The 24,900-nt window shown below is 50.5% G+C and overlaps 1 protein-coding gene across 1 annotated transcript in view; it reads right to left on the reverse strand.

Annotated features, from left to right (window-relative positions):
- The window catches only part of COPA (coat protein complex I subunit alpha), a 33,500-nt gene that overhangs the window by 2,041 nt on the left and 6,559 nt on the right, over window positions 1–24,900 (reverse strand). The window contains exons 7-32 of the mRNA XM_035097995.2: window positions 24,124–24,233; window positions 22,635–22,734; window positions 21,740–21,875; window positions 21,142–21,224; window positions 19,548–19,698; window positions 19,041–19,107; window positions 18,410–18,485; window positions 16,046–16,128; window positions 14,885–15,024; window positions 14,216–14,301; window positions 13,135–13,273; window positions 11,424–11,586; window positions 9,832–9,978; window positions 9,228–9,417; window positions 8,011–8,106; window positions 7,558–7,646; window positions 7,086–7,209; window positions 6,753–6,842; window positions 6,070–6,179; window positions 5,240–5,317; window positions 4,621–4,689; window positions 3,342–3,478; window positions 2,667–2,853; window positions 2,137–2,247; window positions 1,171–1,332; window positions 197–391 (exon numbers count right to left, since the gene is read on the reverse strand). Of these exons, the coding sequence (XP_034953886.1) occupies window positions 197–391; window positions 1,171–1,332; window positions 2,137–2,247; window positions 2,667–2,853; window positions 3,342–3,478; window positions 4,621–4,689; window positions 5,240–5,317; window positions 6,070–6,179; window positions 6,753–6,842; window positions 7,086–7,209; window positions 7,558–7,646; window positions 8,011–8,106; window positions 9,228–9,417; window positions 9,832–9,978; window positions 11,424–11,586; window positions 13,135–13,273; window positions 14,216–14,301; window positions 14,885–15,024; window positions 16,046–16,128; window positions 18,410–18,485; window positions 19,041–19,107; window positions 19,548–19,698; window positions 21,142–21,224; window positions 21,740–21,875; window positions 22,635–22,734; window positions 24,124–24,233 (3,119 nt within the window). The remainder of the gene's footprint in view (window positions 1–196; window positions 392–1,170; window positions 1,333–2,136; window positions 2,248–2,666; window positions 2,854–3,341; window positions 3,479–4,620; window positions 4,690–5,239; window positions 5,318–6,069; window positions 6,180–6,752; window positions 6,843–7,085; window positions 7,210–7,557; window positions 7,647–8,010; window positions 8,107–9,227; window positions 9,418–9,831; window positions 9,979–11,423; window positions 11,587–13,134; window positions 13,274–14,215; window positions 14,302–14,884; window positions 15,025–16,045; window positions 16,129–18,409; window positions 18,486–19,040; window positions 19,108–19,547; window positions 19,699–21,141; window positions 21,225–21,739; window positions 21,876–22,634; window positions 22,735–24,123; window positions 24,234–24,900) is intronic.

Here is a 24,900-nt window from a genome sequence, read left to right on the forward strand (position 1 = left end):
CTAGTTACAGCATGTGTAGAGTGATGCTTCAGCCCGTTTCTGTCAAAACACAGTATCTGCCAGCAGCAGCACCCTTGATGCCCTAAACTTGCCACGGAGACCACGGGAAAGGCTGCCAAGAAGTAACCAAAAGAGGCTGAAAAGTCTCCAAGGAAAGAGTTGCTCCCAGCAATGGAGGGAAGGAGGCGGCACTTACGGTTGTGACTCTGCAAATCTGGCCGTGAAACTCAGGGCAGTAGCAAGCTCCGCTGAGCGGACACTTTTCCACCGGCTTGCCCCGATAGATGGGCCGGTAGGAGGCGGCGCAGATGTCGAAAGGGTTGTGCATGTCGTAGTTGAGCTGGTAGGCGTCGCTGGGGTTCTTCTCGCACGCGGTTAGGATCTTGCGTGTCTGCAATGGTGGCGGAGAGAGAGGAAAACTAAGCAGCCGTTAAGGAGAAACAGGATAGATGGCCTGGGAATCCGAATGTTCTGTCTCAACACTTTAGAATGAGCAGGGGAAAGACGGCACTGCCCCCATTTCCTACCAGCACTGCAAAGATTCGCCTGGAGTGTAAAGAATCGAAAAAGGGACTTTACATAATTGTATGGTGGCAGAGGTGGGGAACCTCCAGCTCACGGGCCAGTCTTGGTCTGCAGGGCAATTTGGCGTGCGGGGGTTCAATCCTGCCTGCTTCAGTAGACCCAGCAGGAGTGCGTGCCCTGCTCACCAGCCGAGCAAGTGGAGAGTGCAATCCTGCTGAGTGCTGCACATGCCAGGACATGCCCTTCACAATGGTGAAGCAGACCTCTGCAGCTAACAGGATTGACCCGGTCAGCTCATCAGCTAGTGGGAGGCAAGTTAAATTCTGCTGGGGGCTGCCTTGGAAGCGCATTACATGGAACACCATGACAAAGCAGACCTCTCTCCCCATAAGTCAACTTCGAGAGGTGGGCAGTCACCTGAAACTATCATCCCATCAGGTGATTGAGCCCCCCTATCCATCAAAGTTGGCCTGTGTCATAGTAGCACTACTCCTGCGCCAAGGGATCATTCTTCAGATATTTTACATCTTGTGCCGGAACCTCACCGTGGGTTTATTACACTTCAAAATACCCTCTGCCCTTTGTGCTTAGAGCCCTTGAAGACGATGAAGATGACGGCTTTGAGCAGCTCCTCTGGGAATTTACCTGCTGAGCCACTTCCGGTTTGGGCCCCAGTTCCAGGAGGCGGCGAGCGAAAGTGGCAGCCGTCTTGAAGTTCTTGAGCTTGAAGAAGAGATTGAGCGCTGTGCGAAGGACGAGGATCATGTGGACGGGCTGCAGGTTGGAGTGGGTGAAGTAGGCGGCCATCTGTTGGGCAGAAGGATGCAGTTCCAAAAAGGAGTTTGCTTTGGTTGGGGCACCGCTCAGTTGTGCAGGAGACGGGCCTGCAGCTCAGCCACAGGGCAGCTGTTTTGCATGCGGCATGGATGTTGCACTGCCGCCTAAAAGGTTCCAGTCACCAGGGCAATGAATGACCTCTGTCTGAGGTCTTGGAGGGCTGTTCCTACTCAGGGTAATAGGCGAGAGGGACTCAAGAGACAATGGCACTTTGGGGTCCTCACATCCGCTGTGTTAAGGGTTTTCCCACAAATGCAACTACTTTCTGAACTTGCCATCAGAAATGGCTAACCCTTTTTGGACCGAGGCCTGCTTTCAGCTTTGACAAACTCCCGGGGGCTGTAGGGGAGTGGTAGGTGTGGCCAACCCTATGGTCCCTACCCTCCCCAACTGATCCATGTAGGTCAGCTGGGGAGGATGCCACTCAGATGATTGGGAAGAGGGTGATTTGCATCCCCACCAGAGCTCTTAGCCCCTTCCATTCCAGCACTGCCCTCTACTCTGTTTTTTTTTTGCTGCCATCACGGACAAAATTAGTAGGGTCTTGAGTCAGTTGCTTGGAAGGGTCCGATCAGGCTCATGAACTGGGAGTTGGCCACCCCTGATAGAGTTAATGGTGTTCATTTGATTTCTTAGCCAATTATTGGTGCTCTTGTCCACAGAGAGTTGTGTAAGCGTTGCCTTCTGGCAGACTGTAACAGCTAGGTTGGTTTTGGTAACCCAATGTTTGAACCCTTGGTGTGAGGTCATGGAGAGAGAGAGGGGTTGCCCTACCTCGCAAATGCGCTTCTGCTCTTCCAGGGTCTCCTTGGGCAGCTTCTTCCTCTCGATCTCCATGGACAGCCCCACAATGTACTCCCGGCAGATGGCAATCAGCTGCTGGGCCTGTCAGAACAAAAGAACGAACAAGCCAGGGCACGTTAGCTACAAACAGCGACTTGAAAATTTAGGGCAGTGCTTTGTAAAGCTTCAAATAAAAACAGGAGATGGGGGCGTGTAGGGAGAGAGCAGATTTCCAGCTGTTGGGGTGGGTCATTCAGTCTACCCTATACCCCTGAGCAGAGGAGAATGAGCGGATGGCTGGTGCAACAACATTGCCAACACACAAGGGATTGAAGTGTTGGAACTGAGTTTATCCCAGCGCAGAATCAGCAGGGGCTGGTGTTCTTTTAGTACAGTACACAGGCCTGAGCACACAATGCTTCTGGGCAACGTGGAATAATGCTTCTCTTTATGAACAGAGAGCGAATGGGCTCAGTCCACCTCGGACGATGCGAATGAATCGACAGTGGGGTGGGGCTCACCTCCGCGATCTCCTGCTTGTTGTCCACCACCAGCAGCGGCACGCTCAAGAGGATGGAGCGGAACTTCTCCACGGCCTCTTCAAACTTGCCAGCTGTGGTGAGCTGGTAGCACAGCTGCAGCCGCTGGATCAAGTCGTTCAGCTTCAGTCCCACAGCCGGGAGGGCGTTTTTCAGGCCAGCGTCCTTCCTAGAGAATGAGGAGGCAGTGTGAGGACTGGCCTACGGCAGATGCTTGAAGTGCAATGTTTCGTTAGCCGATTCCAGAGCAAAAGGGGTTAAAATTAGGTGTGGGGTAAAACTGGTCAAGGAAGGGGGATGCAGGGATGTTCAAGGACTTGCTTATTACTGGATGGACACCAAGTCAGCTTGACTGAGTAAACTTGTCGGAATCAATGGGCCTAAGTTAATGGCCACTAATGTTGATTAGTCTGTTTTGAGTATGACGAACAGTGGATATGAAGCTATGCAGCATCTCAAGAGATTCCTCTGTTTGAGGTTAAGCATCAGCCAACAGCCCTGGCTCCTGCATTCATGCATGCAGAAGGCAGCCAGGGGCAGGTCATGGCAAAGCCCATTTCCTGCTCGCAACCTAGAGAGCTCATGGCAAGACCCTGGGTCCCACAACCAAGCGCAGCCGCCAGTCGCGGCAGGAAGAACAAGGAGACTCACACCTACCAGTTGCGATGGGGGTATCCATACATGGCTGGGAGGCTGGGAAGAGCCTGGTACGTGGTGCGCCCCCGGGCGTAGGTCTGCAGGAACAGCTGTTTGTAGGGGGCAAATGTGACCACTCCCACCTGGTCATGGAGAAGCTGCAGAGGAAAGCGGAGGGGGAGAGGTGGTGTTACCGGGGAGGGGGGGGCTCCCAGGTGCTTCCCAACCAAGTTCTGCCGCACAGACCCTCCCCTTCTCTCATTCTTCTCCCCTGCTCTAAAAATATCACTTGGCTTGCCATATCTAGGCTAAGTTGCTGCAATGCATTATACTTAGGACTGCCTTTGAAGAGTTTGAAAATTGCAGATGCTGCCGAATTTGCCCACTGGGGCAAGATCAGGCATTCCCAAAATCGGCCCTCCAGATGTTTTTGGGACTACAACTCCCATCATCCCTAGCTAACAGAACCAGTGGTTAGGGATGATGGGAGTTGTAGTCCCAAAACACCTGGAGGGCCGAGTTTGGGATGCCTGGGCAAGATGGTCTGAGAACCTAACATCAATCCTGGCCCAACTGCGTTGGCTGCCAGTTAGTTTCCAGGTCCGATTCAAAGCGCCGTTTGTGACCTATAAATCCTTATGTGGAGCAGGACCTCAATACCTCAAGGTCTGCCTTTCTTCATATGAACCAACTTGGACCCTGCAATCATCATCTGAGGCTGTCCTCTGTGTGCCCTCTCCACTGGAGGTCCAGAGGGTGGCAGCATGAGAACTGGCCTTTTCGGTGGTGGCTCCTCACTTGTGGAATGTTCTCCCTGGGGAGGCTCACCTGGCGCCATCACTACTTTTCTATAGGCACAAGGCAAAAGCATTTCTCTTCCGCCAGGCCTTTGGCTTGTGGCCTCTTTCACTGGGCTTAATCCTGCCTTTTAAAAATACGAATGTGTTTCAGATTTCTTTTTGTTTTATACTGGTTTTAATGTAAATGTAATTCTTGTAAGTCACTCTGAGTTACTTTTGTAAATAAAAAAAACAATTAGTAAGTTAAATAAATAAAAATAACAACATCCTTTAAAGGTCACATTGTGTAGGCATCCAAATCAACCATTTCCGCACAGAACTGTGCTCAAGTTAAAGACAGGCAAGAAGTCACAACCCCTCTGAAAGGAAGCAAGGCTCACAGGGGACAAAGCTTTTGTGACAATGGCGAACCCCCACTTGGGATGCGCGCCCCAAAGTTCAACACACGGTATGAGAAAGAAAAAAGGCCAATGCAGAGACATTGTCCCCAGGCAACTCACCCTCATAGCTGTCTCAAAAGAGCCAGCAAGGATATGATCAACTGGAAGCTGGGAATTGTTGCACCAGACCTAAGCAGGGAGAAAAGAAAGGGATCCGGTTAGAACCACAAAAATCAGAGGACCTGTGGAGGTGAACTTATCCCATCGGCCCTCCACCGCAGTGAGACAGGAACCAGCCCAAGGGTGCTGAAGGATCTGCCTGATTTTAATTTGTTTTTCGAAAGCTCTGCAAACCTGGCCAGATTTTTCAATCCGGCCTTCAGAAATTGGCTCCTGTTGCTTTTTTTCTGTCTTTTACACTTTCAGAATGAGCATGTCTTAAAGCACCTTGAGGACCAATGCACTGATTCGCCTTTGAGGTGTCACGAGACTCCTCAGATGCTTTCGTTGCAGCAGACTCCGCACCCGGCAGACCCTTCTGGATTTATTTTTTTAATGGGAATTTCAGCTGCGTGCTTATTGTCGCAGCCGGCTGCCTGGGAGCAGCACTTGCATTTGAGGGGAAATGCAGGGAAGTGTCAAGCCTCTGCCCACCCCCAACCACCTTCCTTTTCTCTGCTACTTCTAGGGCTTGGCCGGTCTCAAAGAGTCTTGTGCTTCAACACAGATGCCCTCCTACCTGTGCAGGGCTGGTGCCTTTGGTGGGCGGCACGAAGAAGCCGTCTTCTGCCTCTCCAGCGGAACCACCAGGAACATCCTAGCAGAAATGTGAGTGGGGGGGGGAGAGAGAGAAGGAGGGGCAGTTACGGTGGGTTCAGACATGGAGGTTTTCCTGGTTACAATGCTAGTGCTTCCATCCCGTTTTCCTTTCCTACTATGGCACCTGCTGCAACGTGAACAGTGGCTTTTCCTCATTCACACCAGTGGTGAAACACGACAACAAACGTCTGATCACAGAAGAGCTGGGAGGGACCACGAGGGTCATCTCCTCCAACCCTTTGCAACGTAGGAATCTTTTGGCCCAATATGGGGCTCGAATCCACAACCCTGAGATTAAAATCTGCGTGCTTTTACTGACTGAGCTATCCCGCTACTCCCCATCTTCCCCGCACATGTGTGCTTCTGTTCCCCATGTTCCAGTGCATGAAGATATCTGAGAGGTAGACTGTGCCCACACATGGAGGTTACACAGAGCTCATGTGGTAGTCAATGGAAAAACATGCTCTCCACGATGGAAGGCTCATGCGTTGCATGCAGGAGCTTCCCGATTCCATCTCTGGCGCTTCCAGGTAAAGGGGAACTGAGGCAGCAGCAGGCAAAGGCAAAAGGCCCCTCGTAGCCTAGGATCCTAGAGAGTGGCTGCCAGGAAGAAAATGGTCCAGACTCAATGGGCCAAGAGTGAGACTGACTTAAGGGGAGATGTGTAAGCATTTGCTTTTTGTCTGCCCTCCCCTCCAGTCCTGCTGCAATACATCCCACCAGTTAAAAATGAATGAAACCCATAGTTACCAGTTCAGGGGGAAGATCCAGGTCCTCTTCGATTTCCCACCCACCTCCTTCCTCTTGGCTTTTAGCCTGGGCTTCGTCTCCAAAACCTTCCCCAGCATCCACAAAGCCATCTGTAAGGGGACAGAGCACGGATTGGGGGAGTTTAAGAAGGGTCGACATGCACCCCATATGAAAACAGGAAGTGGTTGGGTTGCTTCATTGCGAAGTGGTGGCAAGGAAACACTTTAATTAAGTAATGCAGAGCAGGAAAGCTTCAGAGAGTGAGAGACTGGGGGGGGGAATCCACACACGTTAAAAAACGTGAAAATGTTTCTGTTTGTTTTGGTTTTAAAAAAACATTTTGAAAAATGTGTTGATTGGCTATAGCTCACAGTCGCCATCTAGTGTGCCAATTGTATATTACACTTTACAACGCATTCAAAACGTTTTATTTGCACCTGTATAGCTGAGTCCCGGGAGAGGGAAGGAAAGCTCCCTGGAGAGAGCTGGGAGGGTCTTTCATTTTCTGTGGGTGGCCAGGATTAAGAGCTACCTTTGGATAGAGAGAAGACTCAGGATTTGTGCACTGCGCTGCATGTTGCAAACGGCCCTGTGGCCTTCTGACGAAGGATGGTATATGACCTTAAACCAGCAAGCAGCCAAGAAAACCTGGCCTTCATGGGATTTCACCGCTGAGCTCTCACCTTCATCCAGCTGCAGCTCAGCATCTTCTCCCCAGCCTTCGGTGCCTACTGTGTCTATATCAATGTCAGCAGCCAATGCACCTCCTTTGCCTGCAGAGAAGAACAAAATCACCAATTTGTCTTGTGGTGGGATTCTGCAGCCTCAAGAAACAGGCACGGCTCGAGGTACAATGGCCCTGTTCGACAGCAGCCATTTCTGGCCTCCACAGAGGACAGCAGCAGCAGCCACTGACAGGAGCAGCCTCAGTACCTGGGAGCCCCTGCCACTCCCCTCCTCCCCTGCGAAATCTGAGAAGGGGAAGCCTTCCAGTAACAACGTCCAGGCCTCCTTACCTTTGCTAGCAATTGTGCCTTCAAAAAAGCCCTTGGAGACAGTGAGCAGAGGCCAGTTGGTGTCCAAGGGCATGATGGGAGCAAGCGGCTGGAGCAGTTGTGCATTGGGGTCTATTTCTGGGATCTGGAAGAAGAAGAAGAGGAAACAAAGAACTTTCAACCCTCCATGTAAATTTGCACTCTCCACAGGGACAAGGAAGGGGCTGGCTGGGAATTAGGCAGGGAGCCACACAGCCATTTCAGCCCAGGGGCAGTTTGGGAGAAAGCTTCAAGCTGCAAGCAGGTGGGTGATGATGCTTATGCATTCTGAGATGCAGAGCCGGGGGTCCAACCTGAGAGACTTGGGTTAATAGGTCTAGTAAGCGACAGACTTGTAAGCTCCCGCCCCCAGACTAAAACTCTTCCACCAGTGTTAGGCAAAGGGAGAACGGCATGCCAACCAAATCCAGCCTGCCCATAGTCCTGCACCAACCGTTTCCTTTTCCAGGTCAAAGGTCTCTTTCAGGCTCTCTGCTTCCTCATCTAAGCCATGGGTTGCAGCCGTCAGATAGGCCAGGGACTCTTGACAAAGACAAGCAAGCAAGAGAAAGGTCAGGATGAAGGGAAGCTCTCCAGGGTAGTCTGGTCATGCAAAAGGCTACCAGTGGCTACCACCCATGATGGCTATGCCCCACCTTCAAAGCTGGGAGGCAGCAATGCTTCGGAATACCAACTGCTGCAAGCCACAGAAGGGGAGAGGGCTCTTGGGCTCAGGCTCTGCTCGCAAGTTTCCCATAAGGTGGCACCTGGTTATCCACTTTGAGAACAAGATGCTGGGCCAGATGTGCCACTGGCCTGATCCAGCAGGCTCCTCTTGTGCTCTTGTTAATAGAAACTGTGCTCATTTTTCTAGGAACCCCAAAGCTCACATTGCCAGCTTACTTACTCTGTCCACAGTTCTTCAGGATCCTCACCCTCTCAGCCACGTCCCCAAGGTACAAGGCATTCTGGTAGTGGCCGCTCATGTCCTTCCGGATTTCGGCTGCAACAAAGAACAAGGGAAGGGGGAAATGGGTCACTTCCGCACCCAGCTCTCACCCAGGAGTTTCAAGCATTAGCTCACTGCAGCATTCCTGGTTGCTGCTGCTGCTGCTGCTACAAATCTTTCCTCTTCCAACCTGAAGCGGATTCCCTAGTTGCAAAAGGGCAGCCACCTCCCATTACTATGCAATCGCATTTCGTCCTGCTTTTACCCCCTCCGCCACGAATCAAGGCTACTGGTCAGTAGTCAGCCTACACAGAACCTTCCACATCTAGGATTCCACATGGTTTTCCTTACACTGGAATGGGATGAATGTGTCTTGTTATGAGGTTAACACCATTTCCCAGTCCTTGACTGTTAGGAGTAAGTTTGCTAATAGTCACAAGATTTTGAGAGGGCCAAATATCAGCAACTGCGATCATGCTGCGAGAGAGGCAGTGGCTGCATTCTCACACAGTAAGTCAGAACTCTCTACTTATTCTGGGTTTGTTGTGAATGAGTAGCTTGCTAGTACATGGAGCCCCTTCGCTCTTCCCTTCAGAGAAAAAACAAAGCAGGAAGGGATCCGGCTTATGTCCGCACCCAAAATTCTGGTGTGTTGCTTCCATATAAACCAGGAGCATAGGCCAGCAACAAAACAGGATCCTGGGTTCTATGTCCCATCAAGCTATCCCTTCCTAGCAGGGGCGGAGGAAGCGGGGTGCGGGCCACCCTGGGTGTCACCACTGAGGGGGTGGCAAAATGCCGGGCGGCACTCACGCAGTGGCTTGGGCGCCCGCAGGCTCCATGCTGCCCAAACAGTCTGCCCGCTGCCTCCCCCCCAGCTGTAGGGTGGCTGAATGGGAGGAGGCAGGCAGACTCCAGAGGGCCCCGCGGTGCGCCCCACCCCTGGGTATGCCGCCCCAGGCGCCCAAGCAGCTTCCTCCGCGGCTGCTTCCTAGTCAACTGTGCCCTTGGGTGAAAGGAGGAGTTGAACAGGAAGTGTGCTGCTGGCTCACAGTAAACTGCAAAGGTGGCCAAGTCTGTTGCATGCAATTATATTTTTTTGTAATGCATTTCTGAACCATCGAAAGTTTCTGGCTCCATATGGGCTGGAAGAGCCATTCGTTGTAGAGACCAACCTATCTTCATCATCTTGCGCAGTTTCTCCAGATTGCCCGTAATTAGGTACAGGAAGGAGAGCTTGTCGAAGTTCTTGGTGCGCTGGTAACACATCTCCACGATCTGGTGGTTCCCTTGGAGCAAGGCCACTTCTCCCAGTTTTTCCCAACAGTTCTTATCATCCAAGGCTTTGGCTGCCTCCAGAGCAATCTAAAAGAGCACCAAAAACATGGCTCTCAGGTTAATACCTAGACAACCCCAAGGGGGCGGTAGCAGAGAGGCCGTTCCCACCCCTGCTTCTTGAGATCATGCAAGTAAAAGTTCACCAAAGACAGAACCCGGAACCTTCATGCTCCACCACTGAGCGATAGAGAGGAAGATTTAGCATTTTACGGCTTAGCAGTCAATTGCTGGGACAGAACTTGCCAATAAAAGGCAAGTTTGCTTTAAAAAGAAAGGAAGGAGACAACGCTGGAACGAAGGAGTGGATTTGCTAAACTAAAGCCCTAGCTAGTTACAGATTGTTGGGAGCGGGGAGGAAGCATGGGACCCTTGTGAGAGACACCTCTAGGTCTTAGGTCTGCATGCAAGTCCTCCTGGAGGAGAGCTGGCGCCATGCCTCACCTCAATGTTACCGCATTCGAGAGCCAGGCTGAACCGAGTCTTCTCATCTTTCACAAAATGGAGAGCAACTTCAGGGTAGCCCTTCTTCTGGAGGTAGGCGATGATGGACTGGCCCACCAGCTTGGCGTTCCGCACCATGTGGAGCACCTGGAACAGGAAGGAGGTGGGGGACAAATGAGGGCGCAGTCACGCATTTAGGGAATAAATCCTAGGTTAGCACAATGGCGATCACACGTGGCAGGTGGTAAGGAGATCTGGAGGGAAAGAGGCTCAACTCAATGTGTGGTAGCACTGAAAAAAGGAAATTCAGTGCTATGGTTATTAGGAAAGGGATAGATAATGAAAGGATCTGTATTGGGATGCCTTTATAGAACACTGTGTATCATTCTGGTCATTAGAGCTGCAGGATAGCATGCAAAAAGATCAGGATGTTTAGGACACCCTAAGAGGAAAACGCAAAAGCTCTCACTTTAGGGGAGGGGGGGAAGATAACTAGATTGTTCCAAGGCATGGAAGTAAATGAGGGGGAGATTTCCCCCTCTCCAGTAACACAAAATCTTGGGGTCACCCATGAGTTTGACAGGCAGCCAAATTCAGGGCAAACAAAATAAAGAGCAAATTAAAGTGGGAATCTGATCTGAATGGGAACAAAAAGGACCACAAATGACTACAAATTCCTAGATAAGATGATGTTGTGAATTCCACTGAAAGCATCAAGAAAAATGGTTGTCTTGTTATGTATCCATGGTCCTTTGGCCCTACGAAGTCTGAAAAGCTGTACTGATATAATTGAGCTCTGTTTGCTTTTAATACACATTTGGAATTTTAAAAAACAATAATACCATTTTAATTCACTAAGCAACAAAAGTTATGTATGAGGATTTTAGGCAAAGGATAATTCTGACCCCCAGAGTGCCTTTAAAAAAAAATGACGTGTGAAAATAGGTGAAAGAAAATGTTAAATTGTGTACGAATATTCTTGCAGCAGCTATAATGCTAATTGCTAAGTACTGGATGCCATGCAGAATTATAGCTATGGAGAAATGGAACCAAGTGGTTTCTTCCTTCGCACCCCTAGTAAAATTCCTGTTAGGAATTAGTTTCATAGGGTAACTGTAAATTAATTCTAGTTATATGTTCCAGAGAGAGAGAGAGAGAGCTGCTTGTAAATCATTGGGAAATTAAGATTTTCTTATGGTGTTTGCAAACAGCTTATTGAGTATTCTAAGGTTTAAGGCTTAAGAGGAATGTTTCAATTTTGTAAGCTGAATCTTTATATGCCTTTGTTCATTCTTTACCGTATATGTTGTATTTGAAAAATAATTTTAAAAAATGAATTCAAGTGCCTCCCTTCAGGCTGCACACCTCGGCCTCCTGTTCTAGCAGTGCCCTTACGTTTCTACGGCAAGAAGCGGACGGAAGTCCCGGCATGACTTCCTGCCTGCTCATATCAAAGATGGCCAAGGAGGTAGAGAAAGATACAGTTGCCCTCCACCCTCCACGGTTGCTGGGAGGGCAATGCAAGAGATGAGCCGTTTGAGACGACCCCTCCTCCCCACCGCTGGGCACTGATGGCAAGAGGAAGCACGCACCTCATCGTACTTCCGGTTGATGAGAGCCAGCTTGAACTTGAACTCTGTCGGGTCAATGGTCAGGACTCGGGGGCGGCATTCACGATCCAGGCAGTAGACGTTGTTCCCCTTCACCCGCGTCACATAGATAGGCAGGTCCAGGGTGCGGATGATCCCGTGGTCTCTAGATGGGGAATGCGGAACAGGAGTTGTGGGGGGTGTTAGGGACTGGACTGAAGAGGAACGGTGGGAGCCCCCCCTCCTTTTTCTGAACCGTCCCAAGGGCAGGAGGACAGCATTGATTTAGAACAGTGGTTTGCAGAAGAGCATAGTCCAGAGGGGAAAAGCTAGGAAATACTGGGTGAGGAAAACTAGAAGAGGAAACGCCAAGAGAGAGACAGCTGGCAGATTGTGTGCTTGGATAGCATTCCTGGCCCCCCACCCCCCTTCGCCTAAGAAAGTGATAGAAGAGAAAGTGCAACGACAACAAGCTCAGATTACCCAATATAGAAGTGACATAGATTAATGGGGACGGAGGGGGTGAACCTTTACTGGGAGCAATGCCATTTTTTTATCTTGCTGTGATTATTAAAGAACTTATCTAGTACTAACACTCCTTTCGTTTGACCTGCTTATTTACTGCCACTGGGGGAGGGATCCGATTCCCTGAAGCCTGACGGGGGAATGGGCAGGAAATGGGGTCATACGACCCTCCCTTAAAATTTACAAGATTGAAAGTGGGGGGTGGGAAGCAGGGAGGACACTTTCTGCTACTGGGTAAGCGTTGGAACTTTATAGTAAAACTGACTTAATATAATGATTGAGCTCTAACTAAGCTTTGCTTCTACTAGGGACTGGAAAGGAAGAGGAAGGCCACTCGAGCTCCATGATCTTTACATCAATGAGCCATCTTCCTTGGCAAACTCCTTTCAAATCTTGGTCTCTGTCATTTCTGTTCACTCAGATCAGTTTTCTTTATAAGAGCACAAAAAGAGCCTGCTGGTTGCCCATGGGGAGGATCCATGGGGAGGATCTGAGCACAAGAGCACACTCCCCTCCTGTAACTGTTCCCAGCAACTGGTCTTCAGAAGCATTACTGCCCCCGACTATAGAGGCAGAGCACAGCCATCATGGCTAGTAGCTGTTGACACCACGCCACAGTTAAAACAAATCGAGGTTTGCAAGCCAACAACAAACCATGGCTCCAGATCATGGTCTGTTGGGCAGTAAACATACCACAGTTAAGCTTCTGGAGAAGGCTCAGATGATCTAACAAGCCATGGTTTAACAAACTGCATGCATGCCTCTCTTTAAAAAGCAAGTGCAGGCTTTCTCTCAAGACCAGGTGCTAACAAGGGATTTTAATGCTGTTACTAAATCCTACTGGGGACTGGCTGCACACCAGCTTTTTAGAGCCTTGAGAGAACTCCTGTTTTGCAGCTATGATGCATAGCACTCTGTCCCTGGGAAGCTTGTGTTGTTGTTAATGAACATATCAGGTTTTCCCTGTCTTCACGGTGCTAAATCATGTACCTTCAAAACACAGGTATGGCTGCTGAAAAAGCAGGCCCCAAAACAACTTCCGGAGAGGAGTTGCTTTGGGGCTTATGCCTCAGAGGGCAGTGATCATAGTAAAAATAAGTGGCACTTTTATTTTCAACCATCCTGGATAACAACGATGCTTAGCCAGCAACCTGCTGGGCGTCACAGTCCATTCACGCTGCCCGCTTACCCGGTGGTGACGGCATATTTGATGTGGTTGCTTGTGGTGTAGATGAAGACTCCGCTCTCGTCCCAGGCGCCGCTCTTGACCCGGATGTTCTCATGGATGTTACAAAGCGACTCCAGCTTCCTGTTGCAAATCATGATGGCTGGAGAAGCAGAGCAGAGGAGAGATGTCATGCACAAGAGGGCTTATTCCTAAGTAACCCCAACTGAAACAAATCCAAAGTACAGGGGTCCTGGGGCAGTGCCTAGGCTGGGAGGTCCTGATTCAAATCCCCATTCAGCCATGAAGCTCAGGGGGCAGGTGTGGGCCAGCCAGTCTCTCTCAGTCTAACCTATCTCTAAAGGTTGCTTTGGAGCAGGGGGACAGAGAGATTCCCGTATCTGCAGCAGTGAGCTCCTTGGAGGTAGGAAAATGAGACAAATGGGGATCATTCCTGTGAATGGCTCTTCTCTTCACTCAGTTCAAGGCTTGTGTTTGCAAGCTCCTCAGGGCAGGGACCCCGTTCATTCTTTCCTCCCACCCCTTAAAGCAACATGGATAACTAACAAAGAACAGAAGGATGCCAATGTGATTTTCTGCAATAAGGCACATTTTGCACCGCAGCTTTCAACCAGGGGGAGGAAACCATTTCTCTTGGCTTCCTCTTCAGGCTGTCCCTCTTTCCTTCACCCTAATGTGAGGAAGAAAGGACCAGGTGACATTTCATTCAAGGAGGACCTGCCACCAAAAAAAAAAATCCAAAAAAAAGGGTGTAGATCTGCTGGCCTATCAGCAAACCCATTTGAAACTACAGTGATTAAGAGAAAACCCAACGTGTAAACTTGTGGGGAAAGAGCCTTAAATGAATGCACCATTCAGCCCTAAAGTTATGTATGGCACTTTAACTCCCCTCTGCCCCACTCCACCACCACCACCCCCAAAAAAAGAGAAGAGAAGGATAAATTTAAAAAGGAGCTTCCAGTCAAAAGCAAAACATCGGGGGGAAGATGAGGAAGCTGCAAAATGGAGCAACCCAGAATAAGAAAATCACTGATACAAAACCCTTGGGTCTTTCTGTCAAGACACCTGTGAGGCCTCTTCTTACCGTGCTTTGCCAGGAGAGCCACGTGGGACATGTCAGCCGACCAGATGACATACTTCACCTTGGAGATCTTGACAGAGGCCAGAGTCCTGCAGGAAGGGAGCAGCCCCCCCGAGTCCATGAAGTCACACCAGGACACGGCACCTTCCCTTCTCCCCCATTTGCCCGCTATTCGGGCACAGGAGAAGCAGCAATCAATTGGTGGTGGTGGTGGGGAGGTAGTACCACGGGCAGAAAAAAGCTTTAGCCTACAGCCCATGTGAGACTTATGCCAAGTCTGCTTCAACTGGCCCACAGAAACCAGCCCTTCTCCTTCCTCTAGGGCAGCTCTCTGGGAATCCCTGGTGGCCAAGAACACCCCCAGATACCCTACAATATGCACATTATCTGTGGTATCTTAAGGAAACCTGGTAGCTGAAAGGCCCTCGCAGGAAAAAACCTGCAAGTGTTTGGTAAGGATCAGCAACTGGAAGCCCCTGGGCCAAATCCGGCCAGGTGTTTCTACTCCCCCATCCAGAGAGAAGGAAATCAGAGGGTTCTACATTTACAGCCTTAGGGTTCCATATGAAAGTGACCAAGCTGGTAAAAGTCGTTGCCCACCTGGAGTTTGTCTGATGGACTCCAACCACCACCACCCGAGGTCAGAGGTTATCTGCTGCTCAAGGTTCTTACCGTTTCTGCTGCACATCAAAGAGGGTGATGGAATCAGCATCTCTCAGCAAAAGGTTCCCTGTCCCAGCGTAGAAAATCTCATCGCAGTTGGGAACCTGGACTTTCTTGGTGATCTCATTTTTCAGGTTCTTGATCAGAATCTGCCATTTCAGCAGGCCGGCAAGAGACCGCAAAAATCAGGGAGAGGAGCGAAGAGAGAAATCAGGTACACGAAAGCGAAATCCGGAAGAGCAAGACTCGGCGCTGGCTCAGGACCTCGCACAGAGCTGCTCAGCACCTTTGCGTGCTGCTCAGTGTTGCCTCGTTCCTTCTCATTTTAATCTGCCACATAACCTGACAATGGCTTGCAGGGGTAGCTCACAATCAAGAGAGTGGCAGGGGAGAGAGGGGGGGGAAATAGAGAGCAGCAGTGTAGTGTAGTAGCTGAGACTAAGCTGCGAAGCAGAATGCTCCGTTTGAATCTTGGCTGACATGAATTGCCTCGGGGGACTTAGCCAAGCCATAAATTCTCTCAGGCTCACCATATGCAACATTGAGAATAGCATTCCTCTCAGGGAATAACTCTTCCAGAAAGAGTATTTCTGTTCCGACAGGATTTCCCAGCTTGGTGAATGGGTCTCTACCACGAGTGCCTACTTGTTGGGACTTCCGCCTTGCGTAAAACGTATTTGCTCTCTTTGTGTTTTAAACTGTTTTTGATTATCTTACGTGTAAAATTATCTCGAAACAATGGTTTAGAAGGTGAGTGATAATTATTATAAATTCCTGTGCTTTAGTCTTCTTCGCAGAAGACTTCTTTGGTTTTCCTCCTCTCTTCCTAAATCAGCTTTTCTCTATCAGGATTGCATGAAACTTGTGGAAGTTCCAAGCTCAGGCAGGAGAAGCCGAGGCTCATGGGAAGGAAAGCAAGGCTGCTGCTGCCCAGAGACAGCTCACGGCTTGATGGGACAGGCAGAGCGTTTCATACGAAGCTTATGCAGAGTCAGACCCTCAGTCCACCTAGCTCACTATTTTATCAACAGGCTGGCGGCAGCTCTCGAGGGTTTCAGAAAGGGAGCCCCTCCTAGCCCTCCCTGGAGATGCCACTGGGGAATGAACCTCGGACCTTCTGCATGCCAGGCAGGTGTCCTGCCACTGAGCTATGTGGTTCTCCCCACTCACCGAGTGCATCCGATCCAAGACGGCAAAGCGGTTCCGAGCTACCCACACAGCTGTCAGCCCAGAGGAGCGTTTCCCTTCAGGAGCTGGGGGGTGGGGTGGAATAATAAATGACAGGCATTAAGTCATAGACTGCTGGCTCTGCTCCAGCTCTGCTCCTGCGGATCAGCTGCTCTCTCCCTACCTCCACCCCACCCCCAACTCCCATTTAACCTCAGGCTACATGTAGGATCCAGGCCCTCCTCCTCTCTGCCTCTGACACATACTTTTGGATTCTCAAAGTGGCCCACTGGAGGAGCCAAGCAGTTGCTGGGGGAACCAGTGCCACGACTGACTGGCACAGGAGGAAGCAGCCATCCTGGCTGACACGCCACTATGTCACGCTAATGAGCTATTCCTCTGCCGCCAAACAAAGCGAGCGCCGAGGGTCCTGTAGCCAACACACACCCCTCCCTTGCCTCTGCTTCCAGCAGCTGTTGCCTCGCACTGAAGCACAAAGCAACGAGTGTCAAGAAAAGAAGCCTCTCCGGGAGAGAATTGCACAGAGTGAGGCACCTGGGCAGCTTCAGACATGCAGGCGAGGCCACCAAAGATGCAGGGCGCAGCGCTTCCTGCAGCCAAAGGGCAGTATATAAATACAAGTTTAAAAATTGCATCAACAGCCATGTAGATCAGGGGTGTGGAGCTTCTGGCTCTCCAGATGTGGCTGAACTGTGACCTCCATCACCTCTGAATATTGACCATGCTGGGTGGGCTTGATGGGAGATGGAGTCCGATAACACCTGGAAGGCCTTCCTTAGTGCAGATTACAACAACAACAACAACAACACCCAACACACTGGGAATTGCCCCATCTCAACATTATCCAGTGTAGTCGTTAAAACAGACCAGGATGTCCCAAGCTCAGATCTCTCCTCACTCAGCAGTCTTTTAGGCTAGCTGTCTCAGTCTTCCTACCCCCGTTGTTGTTGTTGTTGTTGTTGTTGTTGTTGTTGTTGTTGTTGTTGTTGTTGTTGTTGTTGTTGTTTTATTTATACCTTGTCCATCTGGCTGGGTGCCCCAGCCACTCTGGGCAGCTTCCAACAAATATAAAAGCATAATAAAACAGCAAACATTAAAGACTTCCTGATACAGGGCTGCCTTCAAGTGTCTTCTAAAAGTTGTGTAGCTCTTTATCTCCTTGACATCTGATGGGAAGAGCGTTCCACAGGGAGGATGCCACTACCGAGAAGGCCCTCTGCCTGGTTCCCTGTAACTTCATTTCTCTCAGTGAGGGAACCCCCAGAAGGCCCTTGGAGCCGGACCTCAGTGTCCCAGCTGAACGATGGGGGTGGAGATGCTCCTTCAGGTATACCATTCCGCCAGTTATATGGGGGATAAGTATACTGGGCCCTCCTTACATGGTTACTCTGCGAATAACTGCAAATTATCCAACAGTTCCCCACTTGATGATTTTGGTGTTAATGCACATAATCAAAAAGGGAAAGGACACAAGAATATACCAGAACCGCCTTCATGTTTGTAAAGCACAGTAGGAATTTTTTTTTCCTCTTTGTGCCATCACACAATGTGAAAAGAAGTGCCTTAACACACTTACTGCTATGAAAATGGTGAGGAAATGGGGCAGCCCAAATATTTGCTTGCAACATTGCGGGATATAAGAGCGAGAAACGAAAGCGCCCCAGAGTCCTTAGTGCCAGGAGGAGCTCAGCTCACAGCAAGGCTGGAACGTAACTAGCAGAGTTTCTGTGCCTTGGAACGAGGGGAGGTAACATCGCCTTTATAGCAAATGGCGCCTGGCAGCCACGCAGAGCCCGTAAATCTGCTAATGGGGGGGGGAGGCGGGAGGCTGGCCTGGCTCATGCATCACTGGAACTCACTCCGGGAGCTTTTACTGCCGTGACGTCAGAGGCAGGGGAGACCCAGCTGGAACTTCAACTCCCAAGTGGAACGAAAGGCACTCTCGGAAGGAAGAAGTTCCAGCGGCACATTTTGATGGGCAAATTACACGCCTGGTCTGGAATTGGCCAAGAGGGAGAGAACAAGCACTGGGCACTTGTACAGCTACTTTGGAAGCAGAGGCCTGCCTGGGACGGAGCTGCCTTGCTAGGAGATCCATCACGACAGGCGAGCCAGTGAGGCAGCCTGCTGGGCAGAAAGGCAGGATGGATAGTTTCTAATAACTGATTTATAAAAAATATATTTGCAACCGTAAAAGCGAGGGGCACAAACATGAATTTTTCAAGTCAAAAGAACCTGCCAAGAGCATGTGGGCTCCGCAGGAATGGTGGAGAAGGAACCCAGTTGTGATTTTCGGAGGGTGGGGGAAGGCGGTGGGAGGCAGGGAGGAACAGATGCAAAGCTCACCATCAGGATTCTGGGAATCAGCATCCTTAGGAATGGTGTACAGGTCGTAGGTGCTGTTCTCCAGATTACTGGCTCTCTGTGGAGGGAGGAAGAATTCTACACGTCAGTCCAGCTCTCAGGACTAGGATTTCTTTCAACTGTTTGTGCTTGTTTCTTTTGCTTGGCAATTGTGCTCCAGCATTCGGCACTAGCCTGCAGGTCAAGCCCAGGGGAAGCCCCACATAGAGCGCACTGAAGTAATCCAGATTTAATAATCTAGAATTAGGCAAAGTCATGGAAGAGAAGATCTATCCTTGGGCATTAAGCCACAAAGGTAATATACTACCTCTGAATCTGGAGGATCCATATCTGCAAATACAAGCCGGGGGTGGGTGGGGGTTGCCTCCCTGGAGGTATCTGGTTGGTTACTGTGGGAAGTAAGGATACTGGACTGGAAGGGCCCCTTTTGTCCAAGGCAAGTAGCAGGTTCCTTGGGCAGCTGCCCTGTTCTTCCACTTTCTGAAAAGGTGGGCGTGTACATTGCCCCTGTGGGACTGAGCCCCGCAAGTGGCAAGGCCTCAAAAGGAGTCCCCAAACCCCTTAGCCAAGGGTGATGAAGGGCTTGCGGAGCTCCAGGTTAGCTTCAGCTTACCGTGCAGAGGAGGACGGCGTTCTCCGCAGGGTTGTAGGACATGTTGAACACGGGGAACTTGGAGCCGCTGAGGAGGAAAGTAATGAATGAGGGATGCAGGGAGAACACAAATAATAGCTGGCCTGTGTCACAGCTCTGGCTTCAAGCAGCAGCCACTGACTCGGAAAGAAAGGACCCCCATGACATGTACCCTCAAAAAAAAAAGGTGCTCTGCTGGTTGTCTGCCTTCATGGTTGGAGGTGGCTATGCTTCTGAATAACAGTAGCTGGTAACCGCAGTGAGAGAGAGAGTGCTCTCATGTTCGGGGCCTGCTTGCCGGTTTCCCAACAAAGGCAGCTGGCTGGCCACTGTGAGAACAGGATGCTGAACTCGATGGATCATTGGCATGATCCAGCAGGCTCTTCTGGTGTACAAGCAGCGCATGGCGCCTTCTCCACCCGCAAGAAGCACAAAACAACCACCTGGCAACAGTGGTGGAAGGCATCGAGCGGAAGAGGACCTCCTCACCTTCTCAGCTGCATTACGGCAACATCTTTGGAGCTGTTGAAGTCGAGCTGTCGCAGGAAGCGGTCCTTCACGTAGTAGAGCATGTTGCCGTGCACAGCGTATGCCGGCCGCTCGCGCTCCAGCTTGAAGACAATCATGCCTCCATCATGTCCTGGAGACCGGGGAGAGAGGCAGCCGTGTTAAGATTTCTGCAGCAAACGCTACATGCACTCGTGGCACCTTGGAGGGGTAGACAAAGTCGCGTGCCCTTCAGGCTCAAGGGTCGCAGCTCAAGGATGGAGCATCTGCCATGTACGTGGAAGGTCAAGAGGTTCAATCCCTGGTGCAGAAACAGATTATACTTTATACCAAGCCAGACTCTAGCTCACTACTGTCTGCAATGCCTGGCAGTGGCTCTACAGAATTCTAGGCAGGAGGCTGACCCAAGCCTAGCTGGAGATGCCAGGGATTGAATCCGGGGACCTTCCGCTTGCGAGGCAGGCGCTCTTCCCTATGGCATCTCAAGATGGGGCTAGGAGAAGCCCCTGCAGCTTTTGTCTCAGTGGCGGCCCTGCACCTTTGACCTCTTCCCCATCAGAGGCATGAATGTCAAGCTTTTGGCACCAGCTGAAAACCTGGCTATCTTGGGAGCTTAGTGCCAGGATGAATGCTTATTTTATTAGTGCTTGGCGGTAATTTATTTTTGTTTCGTTTTGCAACAACAACACAACAAAAACAAACAGCTGTGGGGCCCCAATCCAGATCAGGTGCCCATGCAGGTTTCTGCCTGAAAATTTGCCTTGGTATGTGACACACACACACACACCGGCCGGGGTGCTGTTTGCAGAGAGTGGAAGCTATGCAGGCAATGTGCAGTCAGAAGGGAGAAGAAGGGAGAGCTTTTCAACAGGAAATCAGCACCAGGGCCCAATCTGGAATGGGAGCATGTTCCAGATCAAGGTTCCACAGCAGCTTATTCTCTCCAAAGACTAACGCAGCCTGGTTACGCGTATTCATTGGAACACTTGACTGTTTTGCAAGCAAAGGCATATTAAAGCACCTTTAAAGGAGAAGGTGTAAGATGCTTCAAAGGGTGCTTTCCAGGCATCCCCGTGTTCCTCTTTTAAACTTCTGACATTGGGTTTAAAGCATGGGAAGACCTGCAAAGCCACAAGAGGGATGGCAGATAGGGGGGTGACCCCACTCCTACGTCAATCATGAGATGTCGTAATAATGGTATGTGACTGACAGATCATAAGCTCCACCCATCTGTCAAATTTGGCCTGTGAGGCCAAGCTTGATAAAAAGATCTGGCCCCTGGAGCAAAAGATTCCCCCACTCTTGGACTGGACACTGCCAACTAATTAGATACATGAACTACTTTCCTCTGCACTTAAGTGTCATTTTGACCCCATTTTCTTTAAAATTATACAATACGTGGTTACATCTGCCAACTGCAGAGACCATTTTGTGCATGCCGTGACATGGGCTTGAAATCACAAAAGCAGATGCCACCATAAATCTGTTTGCCTTTTGGCTAACGGAGATCCCTTTTTGGCATCTAGTGAAAACTCATCATCAAATCCAGAGCGCCTTCAAGAACAGATCCCTTTACCTGCAGCAAAGAGGTTGAGGTTGGGGTGAGCCGCCAACACCCAAAAGCGGTCGTGATCCCTGCGGAAAGTCTGGACTCCCGTGCTGGGAAGGGGAGAATGAAAAACAGAAGCAGACTAATTAACACAAAACAACTGGACTGCTTTATTCAATTGATAGCCTCGAAGCAGCTATTTTCCTAACAGAGGGGTAGGGAACCTCTGGCCTGCAGACTAAATGTGGCCGACAACAACCAAAAGTTTACTAACACTCCCTCCTCACCTGACCCCAAGATCTGGTGGCCCTGAGTTTTGGATTCCTCCATCACGTAGCGGAAAGGCCGGAGGTCAGTGGCAGAGCTTCTGCCATGTCAGCAGGAGGCCCCAGGGTTCAATCCCCAACAGCATCTCCAGACAGGGCTGGGGTAAATCTCCCTGCTTAAACTGTGGGGAGCCACTGCCAGTCACTGCAGACAAAATTGAGTAGATGGACCAATAGCCTGACTTTCTATAAGGGAGCTTCCTGTGTACTTGAGCCAGGCATTCCAGGATGTATTATTTTAAATAGTGCAGGGCCCAATATCCCGAGATCAGGAAGGGCAGGCAGGATGGTGCACTTACCGCTTAGACATATCCCAGACGCGAATGCTCTTGTCCTCAGAGTTGCTGAGGATGAGTTCCTGGCGGGGGTGAAAGACGGCGCAAGAGACGTTGTTGTAATGTCCGCGGCAGGTGTCTACCTCCCAGGCTTTCGACTCTAAGGATAAGAATGCCGGTGATCACGAACCGCTTCCTTGGCAGAGAGGTCAGGGAAATGGGAGCCTCCCCTCCAGCTTGCAGAGCAACTCATCAAGGTCCTACTCAGGGAATTGGTCCTGAGAGTTGCCTAGAGCAGTTCTGGTGCCCAGCCTTTTGAGGTCCTTATTGTTTTTACCCTTTTAATGCCTTTCTCCCAAGCTGGGATTCAAGGTGGCTTACAACGATTAAAAACAACATTACAAAATAAGCCACGAGCACAAATGAGTTAAAAGCTAAAACGCAGTAAATGGTTAAAACGCAGAACACATTTGGAGCCAGCAATTAAAACACAGTTTGCCCCAACGGCAGCCCAGTGGTCAACAGAGCCTGCAACTTAGTTTCCAAAGGCACTGGCCTTCTGGCAGAAGGATAACAACTGAAGGCCATCACTTCCAGGCTCTGCTCGCCTGCCTCCCAAGGAAGCTCAAGCCAGACAGACTTTTGAACTGGGCCTGCAAGGCATTTCTAAGGCTTCTGCAATCTTCTACTGCAGCTTGGCATACGTTTGCCCGCATTTCTTCCCCTAACCTACCAGAGAAGCAATCCCTTCCGGTGCCGGGCTCATTTCTAAACAGCTATCTATGCTGGATCAGGTCCTCACCCTGCAGCCAAGGTTCCTTCTCTTAAGTGCCCCAGCCAGCCTAGCAGCATGTGCGGCTGGGTCCTTGCTCTCGCAATTCGGCTCCGTGGAGGGAGGGAGGAAGAGGATGGCGCTTACCATTCATCCGCCAGATCTTGACTTGCCGATCGTCAGCCCCCGAAACTATGAGGGGCATGGTGGGGTGGAAAGCGGCCCAGTTCACACCACGGTCGTGCCCCTATGAGAAGAAGGGAACTAATCTCAGGCCGAGGCTGCCACTTTTGGGAGGCGGTAACATACAGTGGCAACATGTGCTGGGATGCGAGGAGCAGAGTTGCTGTAGCTGCCGCCCCCTGCCTGCTAATCCAAAGGGACCCACTCCATCCCTACAGTCAGATGGGGCTAATATGGTCCTGCCTCTCTGCTCCTCCCTCAGCAAAAACTCTGCTTTACAATCTGGGCCAAGGGGAGAGGGAACGACTGCAACCGCCTCCTCCCTGGTCTTTTGCAGTCACGCCTGAACCCTCTCACCTCTTTACCCAGAAATCAGCCATCAAACCCACCCATCTTTCTCATTACTGACCAAATAATGCCCTTGACTCCATGTACCAGGCTTTGCGTCCTGCCCTATCCACTGTGAGCTCCTTATCTTCAAAGCTCTCCACTTCTCCATCCTAGGACCCTGTTATTTCCCCACCTACTGTTTCGCTTGTCCAACTCCACCCACACCTGACCAAGATTTCTTTCTTACTCCCTCAAACTTCCCTGCCTTTCACCCTTGCCTCCTCTTTTATACCTTCCAGAACACCCCTGAGGCCACCTCTCTAACTTACTTAAAATTCTTCCTTCAAACACCCATCCTGCTTCCCCCCCAAAGCCTTTGCCATAACCTTTCAGTATCCAAATTGTTACGTTCAAGAACTGCAATGCATGCGAACTCTTGCCCTGTCTGCTCCCTACTTCATCTCCTGTCCCCCTTCTGGTATTGTTCACCTGAGCTGAATTTTAGACCATACGCTTCTCAGGTCAGGATAAAGGTAAAGGGACCCCTGACCGTTAGGTCCAGTCGCGGACGACTCTGGGGCTGCGGTGCTCATCTCGCTCTATAGGCCGAGGGAGCCGGTGTACAGCTTCCGGGTCATGTGGTCATCTGGTGAACCAGAGCAGCGCATGGAAACGCCGTCTACCTTCCCGCTGGAGCGGTACCTATTTATCTACTTGTGCATGCTTTCGAACTGCTAGGTTGGCAGGAGCAGGGACCGAGCAACAGGAGCTCGCCCCGTCGCCGGGATTCAAACTGCCGACCTTCTGATTGGCAAGCCCTAGGCTCTGTGGTTTAAGCCACAGCGCCACCCGCGTCCCCATCAGGGCAGGAAGCTATGCTCTTAATACTTTGCACGTGGGTGGCACCATATAAACAATGGTTTGCAATAGGCTTGATCCCCGAAGCAAGGATCTTTCTTGCAATCCAGCTCTGTAGGTTGCAGGTCTTGCTGCTCCTTGTTGCAGAATTACTCAGGGTAGGGTCCAAAGCCCCTGCCAACAGCTGCTTGTGTCCTGAGCAGTTTAAAATAGCAGATATGCAAAGGTGGCTCCCCCATCCACTCCCTGCCCAAGCCAGGAGTACCTCAAGGACGTGCTTCACCACTGCATCAGTAGTGCCAAAGAGATCTACTCCAGTGATTCCCCTAACATCCGACTCCACGGCTCCTGGGGAGAGGTTCTTCTTCCTCAGGCCTTCACGAAAGGTGAGCGTGAAGAGAGCAGGGGCAGAACATGAGGTTAGTGAGAGGATGCTGCAAAATTCAGAGACAGGCTGTTTATATAAATGGAAGACATAAGCGGGTGAAATGGAACAGGGAGAAAAGGGACCACAGGTTATTTTCATTCCCTACGAACATCTACCAGAACAATGCACAGTAGGAAGCCATTTCTACATGTCTTTGCAGTTCACTAGGGAAACTGAGATGCCTTTGCAATCAGGAAGCAAAAAATCACCAGGCTAGGAATGCTGCCGCTGCTGAGTTACTTGGTTGAAGGCCAAAGAGAAAGGGGGGGGTCAATCGGTACCTAGTATATTGGATCTGAAGCATTCTGACCTCTCATTTTAAATACGGATTTGGCTGTTAAAAGCTATCAAGTTAACATAACCAGGCAGGCACTTTCAACAAGGAACCTGACGCGATGGGCTGAGATCCAGGAAGCTCTAGGCTCGGACAGGAGCTTCCTTCGAGTCGAGAGTGGAAGGAACCACCTGCACGCCTGATCCAGGAGACACTGAAACTTCTGGGCTTCAAGAAGGTGGCAAAGGAACTGAGCAACAGATGGAAAATTTTTGGAGAAGCTACACAAATCCAGAGGGAAAGGAGGACACTCACAGAATGAACCAGCTTTTTAATGCTGT

The sequence above is a fragment of the Zootoca vivipara genome, chromosome 16, assembly GCF_965207765.1.
Source record: "Zootoca vivipara chromosome 16, rZooViv2.hap1.1, whole genome shotgun sequence".
In the NCBI taxonomy this organism is placed as follows: Eukaryota; Metazoa; Chordata; class Lepidosauria; order Squamata; family Lacertidae; genus Zootoca; species Zootoca vivipara.